This window comes from Megalobrama amblycephala, linkage group LG9, assembly GCF_018812025.1.
Source record: "Megalobrama amblycephala isolate DHTTF-2021 linkage group LG9, ASM1881202v1, whole genome shotgun sequence".
NCBI classification, from domain to species: domain Eukaryota; kingdom Metazoa; phylum Chordata; class Actinopteri; order Cypriniformes; family Xenocyprididae; genus Megalobrama; species Megalobrama amblycephala.
Window position 1 is genome coordinate 33059320 of NC_063052.1, and position 19817 is coordinate 33079136.

Sequence of the window (19817 nt, forward strand, 5' to 3'; positions counted from 1 at the left end):
TTTAATTGTCAATAAATAATAAAAACAGATATCTACTTTACCGTTTATTTATTTATAATGATTGTTTACAAATATAAATGTGAGATGTCTTTAATCACCAATGTTGTGCTTAGAAAGCACACAAAATGTGCACATGAATATAAAATTGTACATGAATCATTATTGTTATTACAGTGATATTGGCTTTGACACTTAAATCATCTGAAGAGCCAGCTGTGGTGCACTGAACAGAAGACCAACCCACCCCAACCAGGTAGCCTTGGGGGTACGGTAGTGATCAGAGTAGAGCCTGAGATAATATAATCTGAGATAAGTATTCTGTTGCTGATGTTTGTCTCTCTCTCTGTCATTCTCACAGGTTGCCCTGCCTTATGAATGTGCCGGTAGGGTGTGGTGCGGTTGCTTGAGATTGAACTTATCGCATCTAAGATAGAGAGAAGCGGTACTTGCATGAGTTTGCGAGTTTCAAAAAGATACATGTGAAGATTCAGTGCGGCTGCAGTTCATTGGCTTCTTCCGTTTCCGTGGGAAGATTTGAACTGAGGACTTGAAAGTTTGTTTCACCGGAGATAGTCGTACCGAAGAAGAGCAGCGCGTGATGGAAACGCGGTCGTCGAGACGTCTGGGAGAGACGTGCACGAGATGGCGAAGGACAATTAAGAGACAATCGAGATACAAAGGAAAAATGCTTGGGCTAGTCTTTTAAGGAACACGCCTCCTTGGGTGAAACAGCCAATGATAAGGGTGCAATTTTGGCGGGCAAACTTTTTCTTTGTCTTGTCTTGCGGCTCGATTTGCATAATTTATGAAGTGTCAGATCGTAGTGTATTTTCTTCGAAGTACCATTAAAAATAGAACAATGCATTTTACAATAATGTGACATACATTGTTGAATAAGGCATAAAGACAGCTTTACAATGAAACCAAACTTGTCAGGTGCAACAAACATAAAGACACAAAACTATAGTCATAGCTAAGCATATATACTAGGGATACCTACATGCAACTTGAAATACAACGATGGGTACACTTTGGTACAGTCATATTTTGAGGATAACATACATACACTCTCCATGCGTGTTTGTGTGTCTGTCTCTGTGTGTGTGTACATGTATTGGAGTTTGTCATCTGGAATGCAGCCACATGGCTTGCAGTAATTCGATCCAAGTTGACCATGATCGTTTGAAGTCACAAGGGAGGGAATCGGGAATCCGTCGATACGGCCATAAAATGTGTCAAGTGGGCTGTTAATGTCCGCCAGGCCGGAGCCAATGTGAGATTTACAAACAAAAGTTCAAGGAGTTAAAACTTAAACACAGTTTATAGTTGGCCTGCTAATTTTTGATCCTGTGCAGACCTTACAATAAAGACATTTTTATTTTTTTTTTTATGGGAGGCTGAGGAGAGTGTAGTTGGCTGTGATTGTTGTGGCTAAAATAGTAAATTCAGTGTAGTGCTTCTGTAAAATAGTGTTCCCTTTCGAAAGGGAACTTGCACTATGTTGAATGCTATGGGGAATGCCTCCATGTGAACTTGTGTCTGAAATGCTTATCAAATCATGGCAATTGTATTGACTGGCGATAGCCCATGACGTCATCGAGGTGCGACCCAAGAGTATATAAGGGGTGCCTAGAGAACATGTAATCCTCTTTTCATCTTCAAGGACTGTTTGTGTGAATCCTGGGTGCTTGGCAGCCAAGCAATGACTTGACGGGCCTCTCTAGACAGCGACTTCCCAACAGTGTGGATACTTCTCAGCAGCAAGGCTCAGGTAGTTGGCCTTAGCAGGCCTCTCTGAAGGCAAGTCCCTAACGACTTGGTCAGCCCCCAACACATGGGTTTTTAGCAGCCAGCAAGACTTGCTGTCAGGTAGTTGGCCTTATCAGGCCTCCCTGGAGAGTGGATTCCCAATAATTGTTTACTTGGAAGCTAGCGATGACATGCTATCAGATAAGCAGGCCTGAGCAGGCCTCTCTGAGGGCAAGTCCCCGGGGGTGTGGTACCCTTTTCAGCCAGAATGTCTTTCTATCAGTTGGTTGGCCTTAGCAGGCCTCTCGAGGGTCCAAAGCAGTGTGGTATCTGGCAGACAGCACTGGCTTGCTATCAGATGGCTGGCCTTAACAGGCCTTCTTGAGAGTGAGTCCCCAGCACTTGGGTACGTAGCAGCCAGCTAGACTTACGATTAGGTAGTTGGCCTCAGTAGGTCTCCTTGAGACTGAGTCCCCAGCAATTGGCACCGAGTGACAAGCAATCACTTGCTATCAAATAGCTGGCTTTAGCAGGCCTCTCTGAAGGCAAGTCCCCAACAACTTGGGTATGCTCAGCCAACAGACTTGCTATCAGTTGTCTGGCATCAACAGGCCTCTCTGATGGCGAGTCCCTGACAGTATGGGTATTTGTCAGCCAACAAAGACTTGCCATCAGGTTTGCTGACCTTAGCAGACCACCCTGAAGATGAGTCCCCAACAGTATTGTTATTTTTCTGCCAGCAAAGACTTGCTATCAGGTAGCTAGCCTCAGCAGACCTCCCTGAAGCCAGGCCCTCAACAATGTGGGTGTGTGTGAGCCAACAAAATTTTGCTACCAGGTAGTTGGCCTTGGCAGGCCTCCCTGAAGGCGACCTTACAGCATACTGGGTTCTGGCTGTTAATGGATGCTTGCTATCAGGTAGCTCCTTGAGAGCAAGAACACATCCTAGCGTGGCTAAATTGGATTACTTTTTCTGCTGCTGGCTCCTTCTGGGAGCCTCAATAATTCTACCTGGTCTACCTATTAGGTCGAGCTTTGTACTCCCTTCATTTAGAGCAGTGGTTCTCAAACCTGTCCTGGGGACCCCAGTGGTGGGGGGAACCACTGATTTAGAGGGTTGTCTGAGTGAAGCCTCCCTGTTAGATCAGCCCATACGCTGGGAGCACTCCCCCTTACTAGGGTCCCTTTAGAGTGCACAGCCTCTTAGTGCTTTGAAAAATACACACTCTGTAGATCCTAGGATCGAGCAGAATACTCCCTCAGTTGCATGGCTTGGGCTTGGGGGCGGTATGCATGCAGTGTGAGTGCTAAACGCACCAGAGCACAGAACAGCTACTACTTTTGTGTGTGCTACTGTCATCATTACTACGGCAAACATCTTTATTACTACTTGGATACACACATAGTACACTTTTCAATTAATGTAATTAATTCAAGTGGATTAATCGGTGGTCTGAATCTCATGTAGCATCTGGAGAGGATCAAGATCATCAAACCAACTTTGAATTCAAAAGGCCTTTAGCCTTGTTGATGTAAATCTCACATCAGGCTCCGGCGTGGCCGACGTTTATTGCCTACTCGACAGCTTTGTGGCCATGTGTCGATGCTCAACAGGCATCCGCTGACCTCTCCCTTTCTCTTCACAGAGATCTTAATCAACTCAGATCAAATTACCCAAACCAGGCCTGAATTCTTTGGTGGCCAGACGACCCAATACAGAGACACACACATACACGCCTAAAAACTTTATTTACATTTAGCCTCAAAATATGACTATACCAAAATGTACCCCCTATGTATCTGGTGTGTATGCATGTCTCCATATTATATAAGCTTAGTTACGACTGTAGTTGTGTTAGTTTTACCCTAAACTTTTATATTCAAGAGGGGAAACTTTTATATTCAAGTGTTTTCCACACATATACTTCTTAGATTCAAAATGTTTCTCTCCAACTGTCTGAACCAACTATGTTATGTTACTGTAAAATGCTTTATTCCATTTTTAGACTCGTTGTATTTTAGACTCCCGTCTCAAAATCCACGCTATATATATTTGCTGTTAGCAGTCTGCAGCGTGCTTTCAGAAACTTCCTCGTTCCCCAGCTCCACCTGTATAGATCTGCTGCGGGGGTTAATTCATGTATGTTACATGTGCCGCAGCGGCATGTCTTACATGCTCAGAGCAGTGCATATGAATGTATTGGCAGTAGCAAGCCTCGGTACTTGCTCTGCAGCAGTAGCAGCATAGCAGATCTATCCCGCCAAGACCAAATACATTAATATTGCCATAACCATGCCAATCTCAATTATCATACCAATATCCCAAGGGTTGTCAAGACAGAATTTATGTTATTTTCCCTGACACTAGAATGGGGATGTAACACGGTTGGCCCTATCATACACACAGCGCAATGCGGTGTCAGGTACAATGCAAGTGTTTTTTACTAGTTTCAGCCCGGCACATATCATTTTCATGTCCTGCACCACGTTGTTTAAATAGCAAATGCATTTGTGCCCATTTGTGCGCCCCATGGGTGTGCTGGTCTGGAAACGAGGTGTGTTCATGCGCATTGTAGGCGCGTTGCTATTTTGAGACAACTGAAATAGACTGCGCCATTGATTTTAGACCAGGTTTCAGTTGGTCAATGGCGCAGTCTATTTCAGTTGCAATAATTGTTTTGTTATTTAAAGAGCGCGTTAGTAATATGCGCCTATTTGCAGATACACAACGCGCATACATTCTGCTTATTACACACACAGGGAAGCACAGCAGCACACAAACATGCTAATTATTAAAAATAAAAGGATTACAATGTAAAAGATTATTGTTGTGTGCACAAAGATAAAAATGCTTTGGTGGAATCCGGCTTGTCCCGTAGATGGTCTGCTCGTGCTTTAACCTCACGCATGAGCAGATCCGTTTCCTCACTATAGACGTGTTCACTTATTCCGCTTGCAAATTCCACCTTGTAAATAGCGAATACGCCATGGCGCGAGCACAACTGGCTTTTAAAGGGAATGGGAGATAAGACTCTGGTTAGTTTATTGCACGTTAAACCCAAAACACACCCATTACTCATTAAGAGAATAGGCACAACCCTATTAAACAATACGCCGGGCACACCAACCATTTTCCCCATCCTTAAACTATCAAAAGTGGATTCGGACATGCCCTAAGTGCACTTGCGCTGTGCGCTTTAGACCATGTGCTTAGATTGTTAAAACAGGGCACTTTATCTTTACAATAATAAACATCTAATGAAGACATACTGTACAGAAATCCAACTTTGTTTGGATTATTTTCAGTTTGCCTCAAGGCCAACAGATCTAAGAACGCTGTGTTTATTATCTTTCACCTCACGTGCTTTCACTTTAATGTTCCCTGTTACATATAACTATTCTGAAACTATTCTTTTCGTGGTGTAATAGCAGCCTAATTCTAGCACTGAAAAAGACACAATTATTTAGGTATATTTATAAAAATAAACCTATAAATGTCATAAACTATAGACAGCCATTTTTACTTTAGGTTTGAAATGAAAAAAAAAACTTTAATAAAGAGAAAAATTAAAAGAGTGTTGTACAGAAATATTTTAAAGAATGCTGGGGTCCAAACAATGATGACAGAACTTACTTGCATAAACTATCCCTTTAAAACACAGAATGTTCAATTGACACTGCGATTTACCAAGAAATCCACGCCCAAGAGTGAGTCTATAAGCGTCTAACGTCTCTGTTCAACTTGACAGCTGAACTGACAGCAGTGTTTTATCCTGGGAGATACAAGGTAATTCTTTCCTCAAATTATTCTAGTGCTTAGCTAAATTATACAACTTTAACCTTAAAAGTTAAAGTTGTGTTAACCATGTTCTGTCTGAAGTAAAAAAAATGTCTTGAATTAATTTTCTTTCTTTCAAAACAAACCACAAAAGGAAAATCTCTATTTGTCATGGTTTGCCAGTCTGTGTGTTAATCTTGTGTGTCTTTACATGGTTTAAATAGTTCTATTCTAGAATGTGTTACAGTTTGTGGGAGATATAGTTATTAGGACATTTTATGCTTCAGTTATCTGGTTTGTTCTGGCTAATACAATACAATACAGGCTCTTAATGACATAAACGATCTGGTATTATACTTATATGTTCTCAAATTTAATTTAAAGTATTACTTAATTGGCATTTCATACTGCATTTCAATATCTTTTTTCTATTGAATTATGGTTTTCATCCTTGAGCTCATTTCTTGACCAGTTAAAGTTCTGCACAATAAGTCATTTGTTTTGCTTGGTCTATTCAATTGTATTTATTTTATTTTATTCAATTGTCTTTTTTTACTTCATGTCTTTATCTACTGTTTCTTAAAATGCTACAGGACTAAGAAATCTCACTAAGCAAATGGCTATTTTCTTAAATCTCAAACAATTCAAATCTAATTATTATTTGTTGTTTCCTCCAAGAATGTCACTCATTGGTAGAGGATCTAAAAGGGTTAGTTCACCTAAAAAATAAATTTCTATCAGTAAGTCACCCTCATGTCGTTCCATAGCCGTAAGACCTTTGTTCATTTTCAGAACACAAATTAAGATAATTTTGATGAAATCTGAGGGTATCTGAACCACATAGACAGCAATGTCACCTTTTGAGGTCCAGAAAGGTAGTAAGGTGGTTCAACCTTAATGTTATGAAGCATCGAGAATAATTTTTTTTTATTCTCGTCACAGAAAATGGATCAAAGAGGGTGAACAAAACTGCATATTTTTGTGATGCCTCTATCACTTTGAAAGAGATAGAGGAAGTGTCAGTGATCTTTGAGAGAGGACTCAAATGCAGAAAGAGTGTTAACAGGTTTATTCACAAGACAGCAGACACAACAAGAGATTGAGGGAGAGAAGGTGATAACAGTCCAAACAACAGGCAGGTACAAGGTACTACGACAGGTAGGCTGAGAGAGCGGCCGCTGTGCCCATCCCAGGATTACGGTGGGTTAGAGAGCTGCGATGGTAAGGCAGCACAAAACTGGAGGGAAACAGCAAGGATTAGGCAGAATATCAGCTCAAGAGGATAGTCTCTCTGGGCACATTCAGGCACTGCATATGTCTTGCTGCTTGGCAAATACAGTATGAAGCCAGGGAAGTGCAGCCTGCAAAACAAGACTAGAATAGACAAGAGACATAGTCAAGCACAATACAATACAAGACAAGACAAGACAAGACAAGACAGAGACAGATGTAATGCAATAACAAAAGAGCAACTAAAGTGGAAAACTAATTAAGAGAAAACAGAAAACAAATGCTTGTATATACCTAAAGGAACTAGTAAAAGGCAAAAAGCACTACTATAGACTACTATAGAGAAAATAAGGGAAAAGCTACTAAAGTAAACTGAGAACTCAACAAACTAGATAAGAAAACTAAGGGAAAATAATAAACAATAGCAAGGATACTCCAGAACAGAAGGCAGCAACACAACTAGACTAGAACTATTGGCCTGGTTTCACAGACAGGGCTTAGCCTAAGCCAGGATTAGGCCTTAGATCAATTACAGTACTCAAGTAGCTCTTATGAACATTGAAAAAAAAAACATTACTGGTGTACATCTTGAGACAAAACAATGGCACTGACATATTTGAAGATATGTCAGTACAAGTTGCTTTCAGTTAAAACAACTCAAACATGATTTTAGTCTAGGACTAGCTTAAGCCTTGTCTGTGAAACTAGGGGTTTAACTCTTTAAAAGCCAACAAATCTCCTGGAACAGATGGACTCAGCAAATTTGACAAGCTGTTTAGTCATACTTTTGCACCATTCTTGTTAAAGGTTCACAAGAAAAGTATTGAGAAAACATTACTTCCAGCCACATTATGCCAGTGATTAATTACTCTTATCCCAAAATTAAATACATTTCCTCTCTTGATAGACAATTGGCGTCCAATCACACTGTTAAATAATTATTATAAAATAATAGCTTCAGTCCTAGCATAAAGATTAAAACATATTTTGAACTCTATCATTGACAAAACAGTCAGGATTTATGCAGAAAAGACACATTTCCAATAATATGTTAGACTACTCTTTTTAGATTATTACAAAGCTTTTGACACTGTTATCGACAAAATGTTACTTGTTTTATTATTTGTAAAAAAAGGAGGTGTTACAACATATTGCAACACAAATTTTTATTTCAGGCTCTTAAAAAAATTGGCTTTGGTGACTCCTTTTGCAGGATGGTCAAAATGTTATACCTAAACATTAACAGCTCAATCAAACTAAGTAATAGTACTTTACCTATTCTTTTTAAAATGAGGAGTTAGACAAGGGTGTCCAGTTTCCCCTTGCATTTTCTCAATCGCAGCACAGTTCCTTAGCACACATATCAATGGTAGTCATTTAAAGGCTTTCACAGTTGGCAACACTAAAATATAGAGTATGAATTGAGTAAATGTAAGTAAGAAATATAGTCGACTTCAGGATACAATGGGTTGAAGGTCCAAATTGCAGTTTCAATGCAGCTTCTAAGAGCTCTACACAATCCCAGATGAGGAATAAGGGTCTTGTCTAGCAAAACGATTGTTCATTTTCTAAAAAAAAATAAATAAAATATATATATATATATACTTTCACTACGACCCGTTGTACACCACTGAAGTCCACTATATGGAGAAAAATCCTGGAATGTTTTTCTCAAAAACATTAATTTCTTTTCGACTGAAGAAAGAAAGACATGAACATCTTGGATGGCATGTGGGTGAGTAAATTATCAGGAAATTTGAATAATGAAGTGAAATAATCCTTTAAATAACTAAATTTTAAACAAAATTAACTGTTGTATTTTTAGGCATTAATTGGTATGTATGCTCGACTCAATCTATGAAATAAATGATATCATGTGATACCAAGTTAATAAAGTTAATTTTTACTGTAATATTTACAAAGCCACTGAATATTTTTTTATAGTGTGGGAAATAGTTATTGAGACGTTCTATGGTTCAGTTATCTGCTTAGTCTGCCTGTTATAAAACAACATTGGCTGAATCACCTAGCCAAACCTGCTTCTATTTGGAATGTCTGCCCTCAACTTGTTTTTTCATGACTTTGTGGCATTCATTTTCTCTTAATGTGTAATTATGATATATGCAAACTCCCTACTTTCCAACTTGCATCAGCATGTTCTCTTAGCATGGGCTTTAATTAATAAACATAACTTTCACCACAGAGATGTTTTATTGGGAACACCATGTACCCGTTCAGGTACTCTGAGTTTCTCTCCAAATACCAATAACCTCAAAAGAATTTGCTACAGTTAATTGCTGGGAGCTATTCCCTCTGGTTTATGCATAGTTTTACAGCAAATATTCTTTCTCACAAACACAGTGAAAGAAGTTTAATTGAAACTCATACACAGGTTTTACCCTGTTAAGATATTCATGCATTGATATAGAGCTGACATTGATTTAAAGGTGCCCTAGATTCAAAAATTGAATTTACCTCGGCATAGTTAAATAACAAGAGTTCAGTACATGGAAAAGACATACAGTGAGTCTCAAACTCCATTGTTTCCTCCTTCTTATATAAATCTCATTTGTTTAAATGACCTCCGAAGAACAGGCAAATCTCAACATAACACCGACTGTTACATATCAGTCGGGGTGTACGCCCCAATATTTGCATAATGCCAGCCCATGTTCCCAACATTATGAAAGGGATTACACAAGGGTAGCCAGTTAACGTCTGGAGCTGCACACAGCCGAATCATCAGACTAGGTAAGCAAGAACAACTGCGAAAAATGGCAGATGGAGCAATAATAACTGACATAATCCATGATAGCATGATATTTTTACTGATATTTGTAAATTATCTTTCTAAATGTTTCGTTAGCATGTTGCTAATGTACTGTTAAATGAGGTTAAAGTTACCATTGTTTCTTACTGTATTCACGGAGACAAGAGCCGTCGCTATTTTCATTTTTTAAACACTTGCAGTCTGTATAATGCATAAACACAACTTCATTCTTTATAAATCTCTCCAACAGTGTAGCATTAGCCATTAGCCACGGAGGACAGCCTCAAATTCACTCAGAATAAAACTTTAACATCCAAATAAATACTTTACTCACATAATTCGAAGCATGCATACAGCATGCATGGTGAACATCTTGTAAAGATCCACTTGAGGGTTATATTAGCTGTGTGAACTTTGTAAATGCGCTGTAATAGAGAATACGAATATGACGTCACGCCGCGTTGAGTTCTGGGTAACTTCTTTGTTTACATGCCATATTGACAGGATCGCGCAGCCTTTCCGTCATTGAGTTTAGTGCAGTAATTTGTTTTCTGTCATGATTGTGATAAATGTCATCATTGTATGTCATTAATGCTGCATCGATAATGGCGATAGTAACTCTGGTAATCGTTCTGAGAGAAAACTGGACAACGAACAACGTTTTTTGCCTTTTCTACGTGTAAAAACACCAAGGGAAGCAGGTCGAGGAGATGACGAGAAGACGCCAGATGGCAAATCTTTTAGTAATGACACTGATTAAACCCACTGCTTATCACTCAATAAAGGAATCACATTGCTAAGTGGTTTTTTTTTTTTACATTTTTGGTTTAATAATTAACATTACCTTTTGCGAGTCTGACTCTCACTCCGCTCGTGAATTAGTAGAACTTGAACGGGGATATTCAAATGCTTTTAAGAATGAAGAAACGCTTATTGCACTGAGACAAACACAAAATTCTGTACATATCTGTTAAAACACTGTGTGGAGAACGCGCTGCGTACATATTCAGGGCTCGTCTGGACATCTTTTAATATAATGTCATCATAATACACTAAGCCAGCGTTTTTAAAATGTGCCCTTGCAAGAACTCACTACTAAACTGTTGACAAGCTCCTAGGGTTTTGATTTTGTTTGTCATTTGTTGAAATAAATATAAAAATACAGTGTGTTCGTGTCTGTCTGTCCGCTGACTGACCCATAATCTCTGATTCTCTGGGATCGTGGAAAGGAATATTTACAATGACAACAGTTGTAGGCCTACTCTATATGCTCGTTTAAGCATCATTTAAACGTTTCCAACAAATAAATGAATCGACTTTTCTCAGCGTGTTGAACACATATTTTTATTTGGATATTCATACGATGGCTGAAGCAGCAGCGAGCGTCCAGCGTGCGACACGGTAAACAGATGAACATTGTAAACGAAATTCTACAGAACTTCAGTGAAAAAATAAAAATAAATAAAATTATCATGCGATGCTATAAAATAGCTTTTGTTCCCTGCAAACAATACCATTAAAAATGTGAATGTTCCATTTAATGGCAGAAACAAAACAAAAGGTAAGCAAGTATTTGTATTCATTTCAGTGCAAGTAGTAGGGGGCGATCCTGTCAAAAATGGCGGCGCCGCCCCGGCATACAACGCTGCAAGACGTCGGTTCGTATTCTCTATATAGTCGACAGCTCGTGTGGCAGGGAGCACGCGATTTAAGGGGGCGGCGCCGAGTATAAATCACTGCATTGTTAATGATGCCCCAAAATAGGCAGTTAAAAAAATGTATTTAAAAAAATCTATTAGTTTTACGTGGGGAGGTGGAGTAAAGTAATTTTACCTCAGGATGTCTGTAATATTATTTGGCCAATTCGCACGGGACAAGACATCTCAGTAAAACTAGCAGAAGTGGGAGGGGTAACTCGATTTATGCACCGCCGTCACCTCCCTGTCATCATGTGGGTATACGTTGCTTCCTGATACAATGTGTGAAAACACATATAATCTAAATATATAAACTATAAATAACAGTTAGGTCTGATTTATTAATTAAATTCTGGTTGGATTATGATGGTAATAGGCACTTAGCTAAAGATAAAATTAGTTTTGTGCCTCTGACAATTGCTTCGATCTTCTTTTTGCTCTGAATGGTATGTAGAAAATACTTGAGGTTTGCCACAGATTTGTCCCGCCACCTACAACATGAATGTTTCTTCAAGTGCTTCCATGCTTGAAAAATGCGCAGAAAATTACTTTTAAACAGGAAATGATGGAATTTTACCGTACATATTTACAGCGGGTCTATTCGAACTGGATTAGTATTACCTGAGGTAATTTTTCCGGACCTTTTTACAGAAGGTAAAAGTCGCCATAATCTTTACTGACATTGTCCGTAATGATTACCGAGATGGCACATTCGGATGGGACTAAAATCACTGAGAAGCTCACTTTACCCGCACCTCCCCATGTAAAACTAATCCCGTCCGAATAGGGCTTTATTTTGGTAATGTCACTATACTCAGAAGCTTTGGGAATAAGAGGTATTATATTTGGGTATTTTGACTCAGACCCTAAAAAAGAAAATATCTGTTTTGTTATTAATTAATTTTTTTTTTCCTCAGCAAATTTTATATTCACAAATGGAAATTTTCAAACTGTAAACCTGTCTTATTTAAAAAAAAAAAAAAAATTGTCTGCTGTTTCTCTCTGTCCAGTTTGTGTTCCAGTTCTTTGTGCGGTTTATTTTGCTCCCTGCTCTTGTCTGGATTATCTCGGCATCACTTCACTGAATTTCTCTCTGGATTTCCGATCAGCAGATGACGCTCAGCCCACTGCAGTTTTCTTGCTGACAAGACCTTCCATTCACCATCTTCTACCACGATTCTGGCCCGGTTCTACGGGGGAGTACACATTCATGTTAGCAGTCTGGATAATGTCAAATGTATCTATTTAAAATGTGTTTTTGCAGCAGTGATCAATGTAGCCAATCACAGACATAGCTGTTAATCTCTTGAATGCAGTGGCCAATCAGAGGTGTTTAAGTTAGTCAGAATTCACTCACTGCAGAGATTTTATTTAGTGCTGAGTTGTGCAGGCTTGTGAAAACTCTCATTAACAAAGTGTAGACACAATGTAAGTAAGACATGTATTGTTCATTGATTATAAATGAACTTTGTGAGAACTGACAAAGAACTGACTAAGCGACAGCGTTTTAGTGATTGTAAAGAGAGTGGTCTTGGCTTGCTTTCGAGGCTATAGCCTATATAATCCAATTAATAAAACACTTGTTTTCATGCTGCTAAGTGGGCCAACAGCCAATTGCATGCTGCAAAGTTTCGGAAGTGACCTCTACTGGATTCACTCTGCATGAGACGGAAATACGACATGTTAAAATAGTGACACATTAAAGCAATTAATTAATCTAATTGATTAATAGAAAAGTATTTGTAGCACAATATTTTTGGAATTCTATTCAAATAATTGGTAAAAATGATGACTTCAAATAATCTTAAATGTCGCACTGTACACTGATAAGGTGGAACAATTGCTTAGCCCACATCTGCACTTTACTAGAGCACCCTCAGTGATCTGATTCTGGAAATGGGTCTGATTCTCTCCATCGTGTTTGACTATTTTTTTAACATTAACGATCTGACCAAAATGGATCCAGTGAAGTGATGCAGAGATAATCCAAACAGGAGCAGGGAGCAAAACAAACGGCACAAAGAACTTGAACAAAAACTGAATGGAAAGAAACAACAGACATGAGCACCAAAACAATCTGATGAAAGACGAGAGCAAACACACCACAAAGGTAAACTTCATGTGCGCTGAGCTAAATAGCTCATCAGCTGAGAATCGTTGCCCAGCAATGCGAGCCACCGCCCGGTGACAAACACAAGAAGACAAGCAAGATGAACACTGATCTGCAGACCATGACACTATTAATATACATTAATGTCTAGAACATTTGACTTCAACACTGGTAATTCAGCCCTACCTTCCTAAAAATGTTGAGTAAATATTTTTTTTAAAGTGTAAAATAACTTTTTTTGCTATAATGTTACACATATGCATATACTAAACATACAATAATAATAATAAAAAGAATATCAGGAAAGCATAGTTATACACTAAATACACTAAAGAAAGTCAAGCAAGAACAAAGGGAGGGAGGTGAAAAATACTTCTGTACTGTCCACCACTGATCAGTGCCTGCCATTAAAAACTCCTTCCCTGCGTACCACCAGAGCTGAAGTGTTAGCATTAGCCGTTATGTATTTTTGGCTAAAGGTTGCTGGCTTACCTTCCAGTGGCTTTGGCTTAATGATACCACATGTGCCTGGCTTGTTAATGTGTCTGTGGGTATATAAAAGACCTGCGTTTGTTTGTATCTTTGCTCAGTCTTGAAGTTCTTTTGTTCAGACAGATCTTCTGGCCCATGTTTGGATTGCTTTGAGAGACTTTTTACTCAGATCTTTGACCTGCTTGTTTGGAAACTTTGCTTTATGTTATTGGACATTTTGGCTTGCATGAAGTACTTGTGGATCTGTACCTTCTTCAGCCCTGCTTTTGATGCTTGATCTTTGCTAATTTTTTTGTTTATTCAAGAAGGACATTAACTAAAGACTGTTTGTTTTTCTTCAATCCTGCCTCTTGTGATTCTCTGCAAACTAGGTCTACACTGCTCCTTGGTGTAGTGGTTAGATCTCAGGGCTACCAACAACACACCAGTTGTGACAGTGAAAAATCTTAGAAATAGCCTCTTTCCAGGATGTATGGTCCATTGTCTTTTTCAAGTTTTTAGGTGGCAAAGTTAGAAACCTGCTTGAATAAAATTACGTATCTGAAGTAATCTAAATAAATGGGAGCTGGGTAGGTCAAATGTTTCTTAAAGTTGAGTGAAGGATGCAAAATTGTTTATGTATAGTTGTCCATCTGTAGCTACTGTAGCTACTTTGCATGTGTGGATGATACCACAAAAGACAATTTTGCAAAAATAAACAAACAAACAAATAAACCTCACGAGGAAGCATGCCAAGGGGCCGCAATGTTTAGAACTGTAAGGATAGATGAAACCAACAAACAAAAACCAAAATGCCGCATAATAATTGTAGCCAAGATCATGAGGTCCTATAGGGAATGCATGACCTGATAAAATGTAAACCTTGAATGCAAAGCTTTGGAATCAGTTTGGATAAAAATGTCTATGATGAAAGTCTTAGTAATTCACTCAGAATGCAAAACAAAATGTTCCTACCCTCCATCACTTTTTGTTTTGACAGGGAACTTACTAAGCTGAGGATCTTTGGCCTGTGAGAGCAGATCTGTCAATGGCTTCACAGACCATAAACTTCGTCACTTGGAATGTTAATGGACTGAAGCAACACAGAGATCAGAAATTTCAAGAACTACAAAATGCTGATGTTATTTTCTTTCAAGAGACACACATTAGAGTAGGAGATGAAAATATTATAGAAGACTATAAAGATAAGTGGTATATTTTCTACACAAAGTATACCTCCTTCAGCAAGGGATCAGCCATACTAGTGAGGAAAACACTAGATTTTGAATACATAAGTGATGAAAAAGATAACAGGGGAGCTTACGTTGTGTTGAAATGTAAACTGGAAGGTCAGCCGTACACTCTTGTTAGTGTTTATAATCATCACACAGACAAAAAAACCCTTGAAAAACTTTCAAGGTACCTTCAGTCCATGACCACAGGGCTGCTGGTGATTGGTGGAGATTTCAACACGGTTCTCAATAGATTTATTGACAAAAAATGGAACAATTTGACAAAAAACAGCACTCATAGTAAATTGTTGTTATTTGTGGAGAATTTCATGAAATCTCTTCAGCTGGTTGATGTCTGGAGAAGAAAGAACCCCATAAAACAGGATTATACGTTCTACATAAAAGATTGTCCTGTGTCCAGGCTGGATTACTTCTTTGTTCCAGAAGAATGTATGTGGCGTGTCAGAAGTTGTGAAATAAGAGACTCAAAGATAAATGAAAACAAAGATCATCGGCCTGTGTCTTTAGAGATCAACGTCCCTGTGATGCCTATTCCGAATGTTACCCAGATACAAACAATCTTCCAATGGTGGAATCTAAAAAAGGATCTTTTGACAGATGAGACGGATTCATCACTGGGTGAAGAAAGCTCAAATGCGGTCAGTGAGGTTGACATTGTGTCAGCTGTACATTCTCTTCAAGTGTCAGACACACCGAGACCAGATGGCATTCCAGCATCCTCCTATAAAGACAAAATTCAGGATCTAATTTTATACATAAAGATGCTTTATGGCAGAATCCACAGAGGTGGATTCAACTGCTCTGAGAAACACTTTAATGAAACTGTGAAAAGTCCACATGATGATAGTCAACACTTTTTTAATGTTGACTACCTCATCATTGCAACTGTTCTGGCAAGACATCTAGATGATGTCATTGAGTCCCTTCCAAAAGGGCAGATAGCAAAAGAGTCGGCTACTGTCATGATCACTCCCAAAACACATTATGCTTTAATAAGTTTGAGTCATATCAAGGATGAGCTAGAACAGCAAAAGCGGTCAAACCCGACTCTGAGACAAGATCTTCTCATTATAGAAAATCTCCTCAGTGATGCAAAAGACTATTTTTCAGTTGAGAAATACAAACTGCTACATCAGGGCTGCCCTTTGACCCCAGGACTCATAACGTTGGCTCTAAAAAGCTACACCTCACAGTTATTTGGACATTTAGAAAACTCTGGGGTTTTTATTTTCAAGCAAAGTGTGATAGTTTGCTTTCAGCCTGAGGACCTAGAAAAGGTCAAAGCTACTGTGGAGGACAATACTAATGAAGTATGTGAAATAGAGATATTATCCAGAGGAAATGGTGAACTGCTACAATTAAACTGCATAGGAAATGATTGTAAGGATGAGGACTGGGAAAATAGTAATGCAGACATATTTGGGAATAGTGATGAAGAATCGGAAGAAAATTGCTCTAAAGCAGATGAAAGGGATGATGGGAGTAAGGTGTATGAAGAGATTGAAAATCTAAAGTCTAAAATCTATACGGAAGATGAATCAATGGAAGTCGACGTAAGGTGAGGATAATGAATGAAAGGACATGGGCATTTGGATAGAGAAACCTGGGGCCTCATTTATAAAACATGTATGCACAGATTTGATCTTGGAGTAAGTGCATCTGCTAATATCCATGCCAACATTAATATTTATAAAAACAGTCTTTGACGTGGAAAAGTGCTTAGCACAACGTCAGGGTCTGAGCAAATGTACACTAAGCAATTCTTGCCCCTTTCCTTTCTTAAGTAAAGGATTTGGACATTGACTAGTGCTCTTTCATACATTAATGACATTAATTAGGCGCCGTTTACAAAGCGGAGATCTGAAACCATTCCACTGTGCACATTTTGAAGATCATTTGCCAGATCAAATTTCACTTCTGGAAGAGAGATGTACCCACATTTTTTGTAAGTGCATTCATTCTCTGAATCACACATACGCAGATTTGAGAGATTATTGTAAGATCAAATGTAGGATAGTTTCTATGCAATATTTTACAAATGAGGTCTCTGAAGTACTCTGAGCATATAGGTTAAAATCCATGCTATAGATTCTGACTTTTCCCATATGCATAATATGCTTTAAACAAATATTGATGCAGAATAGGAAATACTGTCATTCATACAAGTACAAGTCACTCACAGTTTTAGAGCAAAAGTGGGGAGATGAAGCAGATAAATGTTCCCTAAATCCCTTATTATAGAGGCTCATTCATAGCACCATAAAACATTTAGGCTATAAATTAAATCACTCAGTTATTTAATTTAAAAAAATATAAAAAAAAAACGTTTGTAGCATTATGAGATAAAATGTGATGGAGTGTACATAATTTATTCTGCTATTTTCCTGTTGATCTCTGTGAAGCTGCTTTGACAAAGTCTGTATTGTATAAAAGCACTATAAATAAATGTGACAACTTGTTACTAATTTGTATTTACATAGGCCTATGGAAGTACCATATGTGTTGATTTGGGACAGTAGCTCTGTGCATATTTTGAGGACATCATAATTAGTGAAACATGCATTGTATAATTCATTCTTTAATTTACATTTTTAATGTTTTTAATAGATCAGCCATTTCTGGAGCACCAAAAGAAGAGATGGAAGCATTTCATGGGATGAAGAGGAATACACCTCCACTTCTTCCTGTACCATCACAATCCTCCTCATCCTCTTATGGTGAGCCACTTAATTATATCAATTATAATTAATGATTAATTATAACTAATAAAATAATTATTAATTATAATAAGAAATAAAAAGGCAAAAAAAAAAAAAATCTTAAAAGATTGGTAAGAAAAAAAAAAAAAGATCATCATTAAGAATGCATGTTTTTCCTCTCCAGGATGTTCCATCCATCCCACAATGACTAGACAAGGTATGCAAATTAAAGATCATTGTACAGTTTGTGATTGAGGAAAAATAATGAGTGGAATGAATTCTCTGATAGGTACTAAAAGAAAGCGTGAATCACCTGACTGGACAATAAACTCACCGCTGACAATGGGCAAGTAAAATATGAATCTGTCCACCTCTTATCTGTTACTTGTAACGAATCACTTGGTTGCCTATATATGGTCAGCAGAATTTAGACGCACACACCATATTAAAAAGGTCATACAAGTATAACATTCATCCATCATTCATCCAAACTGCTTGTCTTATGTATGGAAAAATAATGAGTGGAATGAATTCTCTGATAGGTACTAAAAGAAAGCGTGAATCGCCTGACTGGACAATGAACTCACCGCTAACAATGGGCAACTAAAATCTGAATCTGAGCACCTCTCATCTGTTATTTGTAACTAATCACTTGGCCTATATATGGTCAGCAGAATTTAGACACACACAACATCTTATAAGGGTCATACAGGTATTACATTTATCCATCATTCATCCAAACTGCTTGTCTTACGTGGCATCATGGGGATGCTGGAGCCCAATGTTCCCTCTAAGCTGCGCGCGCGCGCGCGGCCGCACAGAAAGAATAATTGCCACGCAGAGGATATCAGACATGAAATCATGTGCGGGCAAATCCATTTGATTTTAGTTTAAATGAGAAATAATTGCAGTGCTCTGGTCAACCGCTATAGAGTTATTATCGCTATAGAGTTAGAACCGGTTAATGCGGTTTACAGGTTTCATAGAAAGAACTCTGAGACAATAGGTGTGTTCGACATCGGCTGCGGCTGGATGCAACCGATCGGCGAGATTAGCCGCGTGCAGGCGGGGAGGAGCTGAAAACGGAGACGTGAAGTCGGACACTTTCTGCTTCTCGTAGTGACGCTCGCGCTGCGTTTGCATCGGTTTGCATACTTTATCACAGCTGAAGTGAAATAAATGCAATATTTGACTAATACACTGATGTTTCAGAGACCTTTTCATTCAAAACATTATGTACTGCTTACAGCGTCTGTTTTTACAAGAATAAAGTTCAACATAAGCGTATGTTATTTAAATAACAATGTAGTGGGGTCTTTGTTTTTTATCCGTTTTATTTTGATAAACATGACACAATACAACATCGCGACTACATGAAAAGAGCTTTAACTGTTATAAAAACACAGATTTTTGAGCATTAGTGGAGCTGAAGGCATGACAATAAACACGAAACACACATGATCGTTGTCATGCGGTGAATCCGGCCAATCATGAAACAGCTGTGTCGTCATCAGCGCTCGTGCAGCTCCTCTTGAGAAACTGCGCTGGCTAACTCAGGCGGCTGATCTCGAATCGCTCTCGCGGTACTTTAAAGCCACACGTCACAGTCACATGATGTCAGCGCTGTCTCAAGTCGGACAACATTTCTTACCGGCATGCACTGCTTCAAGTCAGCCGCCGATCGGTCTTTGCGGCGCTGCATCAAGTCGAACAAGCCTAACAGCTGTGTCCCAATTCAGGGTCCGCGCACTTCGAAGTGCATGAAAGGGGTGGGGTTTTGGAGTGGAGGGTTGCCAGGTCTGCGCAACAAAACCATCCCAAAAGTAGTGTAATCACAGCACAAGTGTAAAAGTATCCCAATCCCAGACTTGGCAACAATGAGCCGAGCGTCGTTAACTGGCTATCGGCTGTGTGACAGACAGCTGACAGTTGACGTTTATGTGTGCATTTTAAAGTTTATGACTTTCATTGGGTTTTGACATGCTTCACTGCCCGCGACGACGGGACACTGGACCAAAATATGTATGGTTAAACTATGTAATGTTAGTTTTATATCATTC

The 19817-nt window shown here is 38.7% G+C and overlaps 1 protein-coding gene across 2 annotated transcripts; it reads left to right on the top strand.

Annotated features, from left to right (window-relative positions):
• The first annotated feature begins 14812 nt into the window (after positions 1 to 14812).
• Positions 14813 to 18432, top strand: LOC125274608. Of its 2 annotated transcripts, XM_048200980.1 has the most exons (4): positions 14813 to 16616; positions 17666 to 17775; positions 17942 to 17974; positions 18047 to 18432. In XM_048200980.1, exons 1-4 carry the CDS (start codon positions 14854 to 14856, stop codon positions 18109 to 18111), a joined length of 1971 nt encoding a protein of 656 aa, XP_048056937.1. In that variant the 5' UTR covers positions 14813 to 14853; the 3' UTR covers positions 18112 to 18432. The 2 variants fall into 2 exon arrangements, with proteins under 2 accessions (XP_048056937.1, XP_048056938.1); XM_048200981.1 differs by lacking the exon at positions 17942 to 17974.
• The last annotated feature ends 1385 nt before the right edge of the window (positions 18433 to 19817 follow it).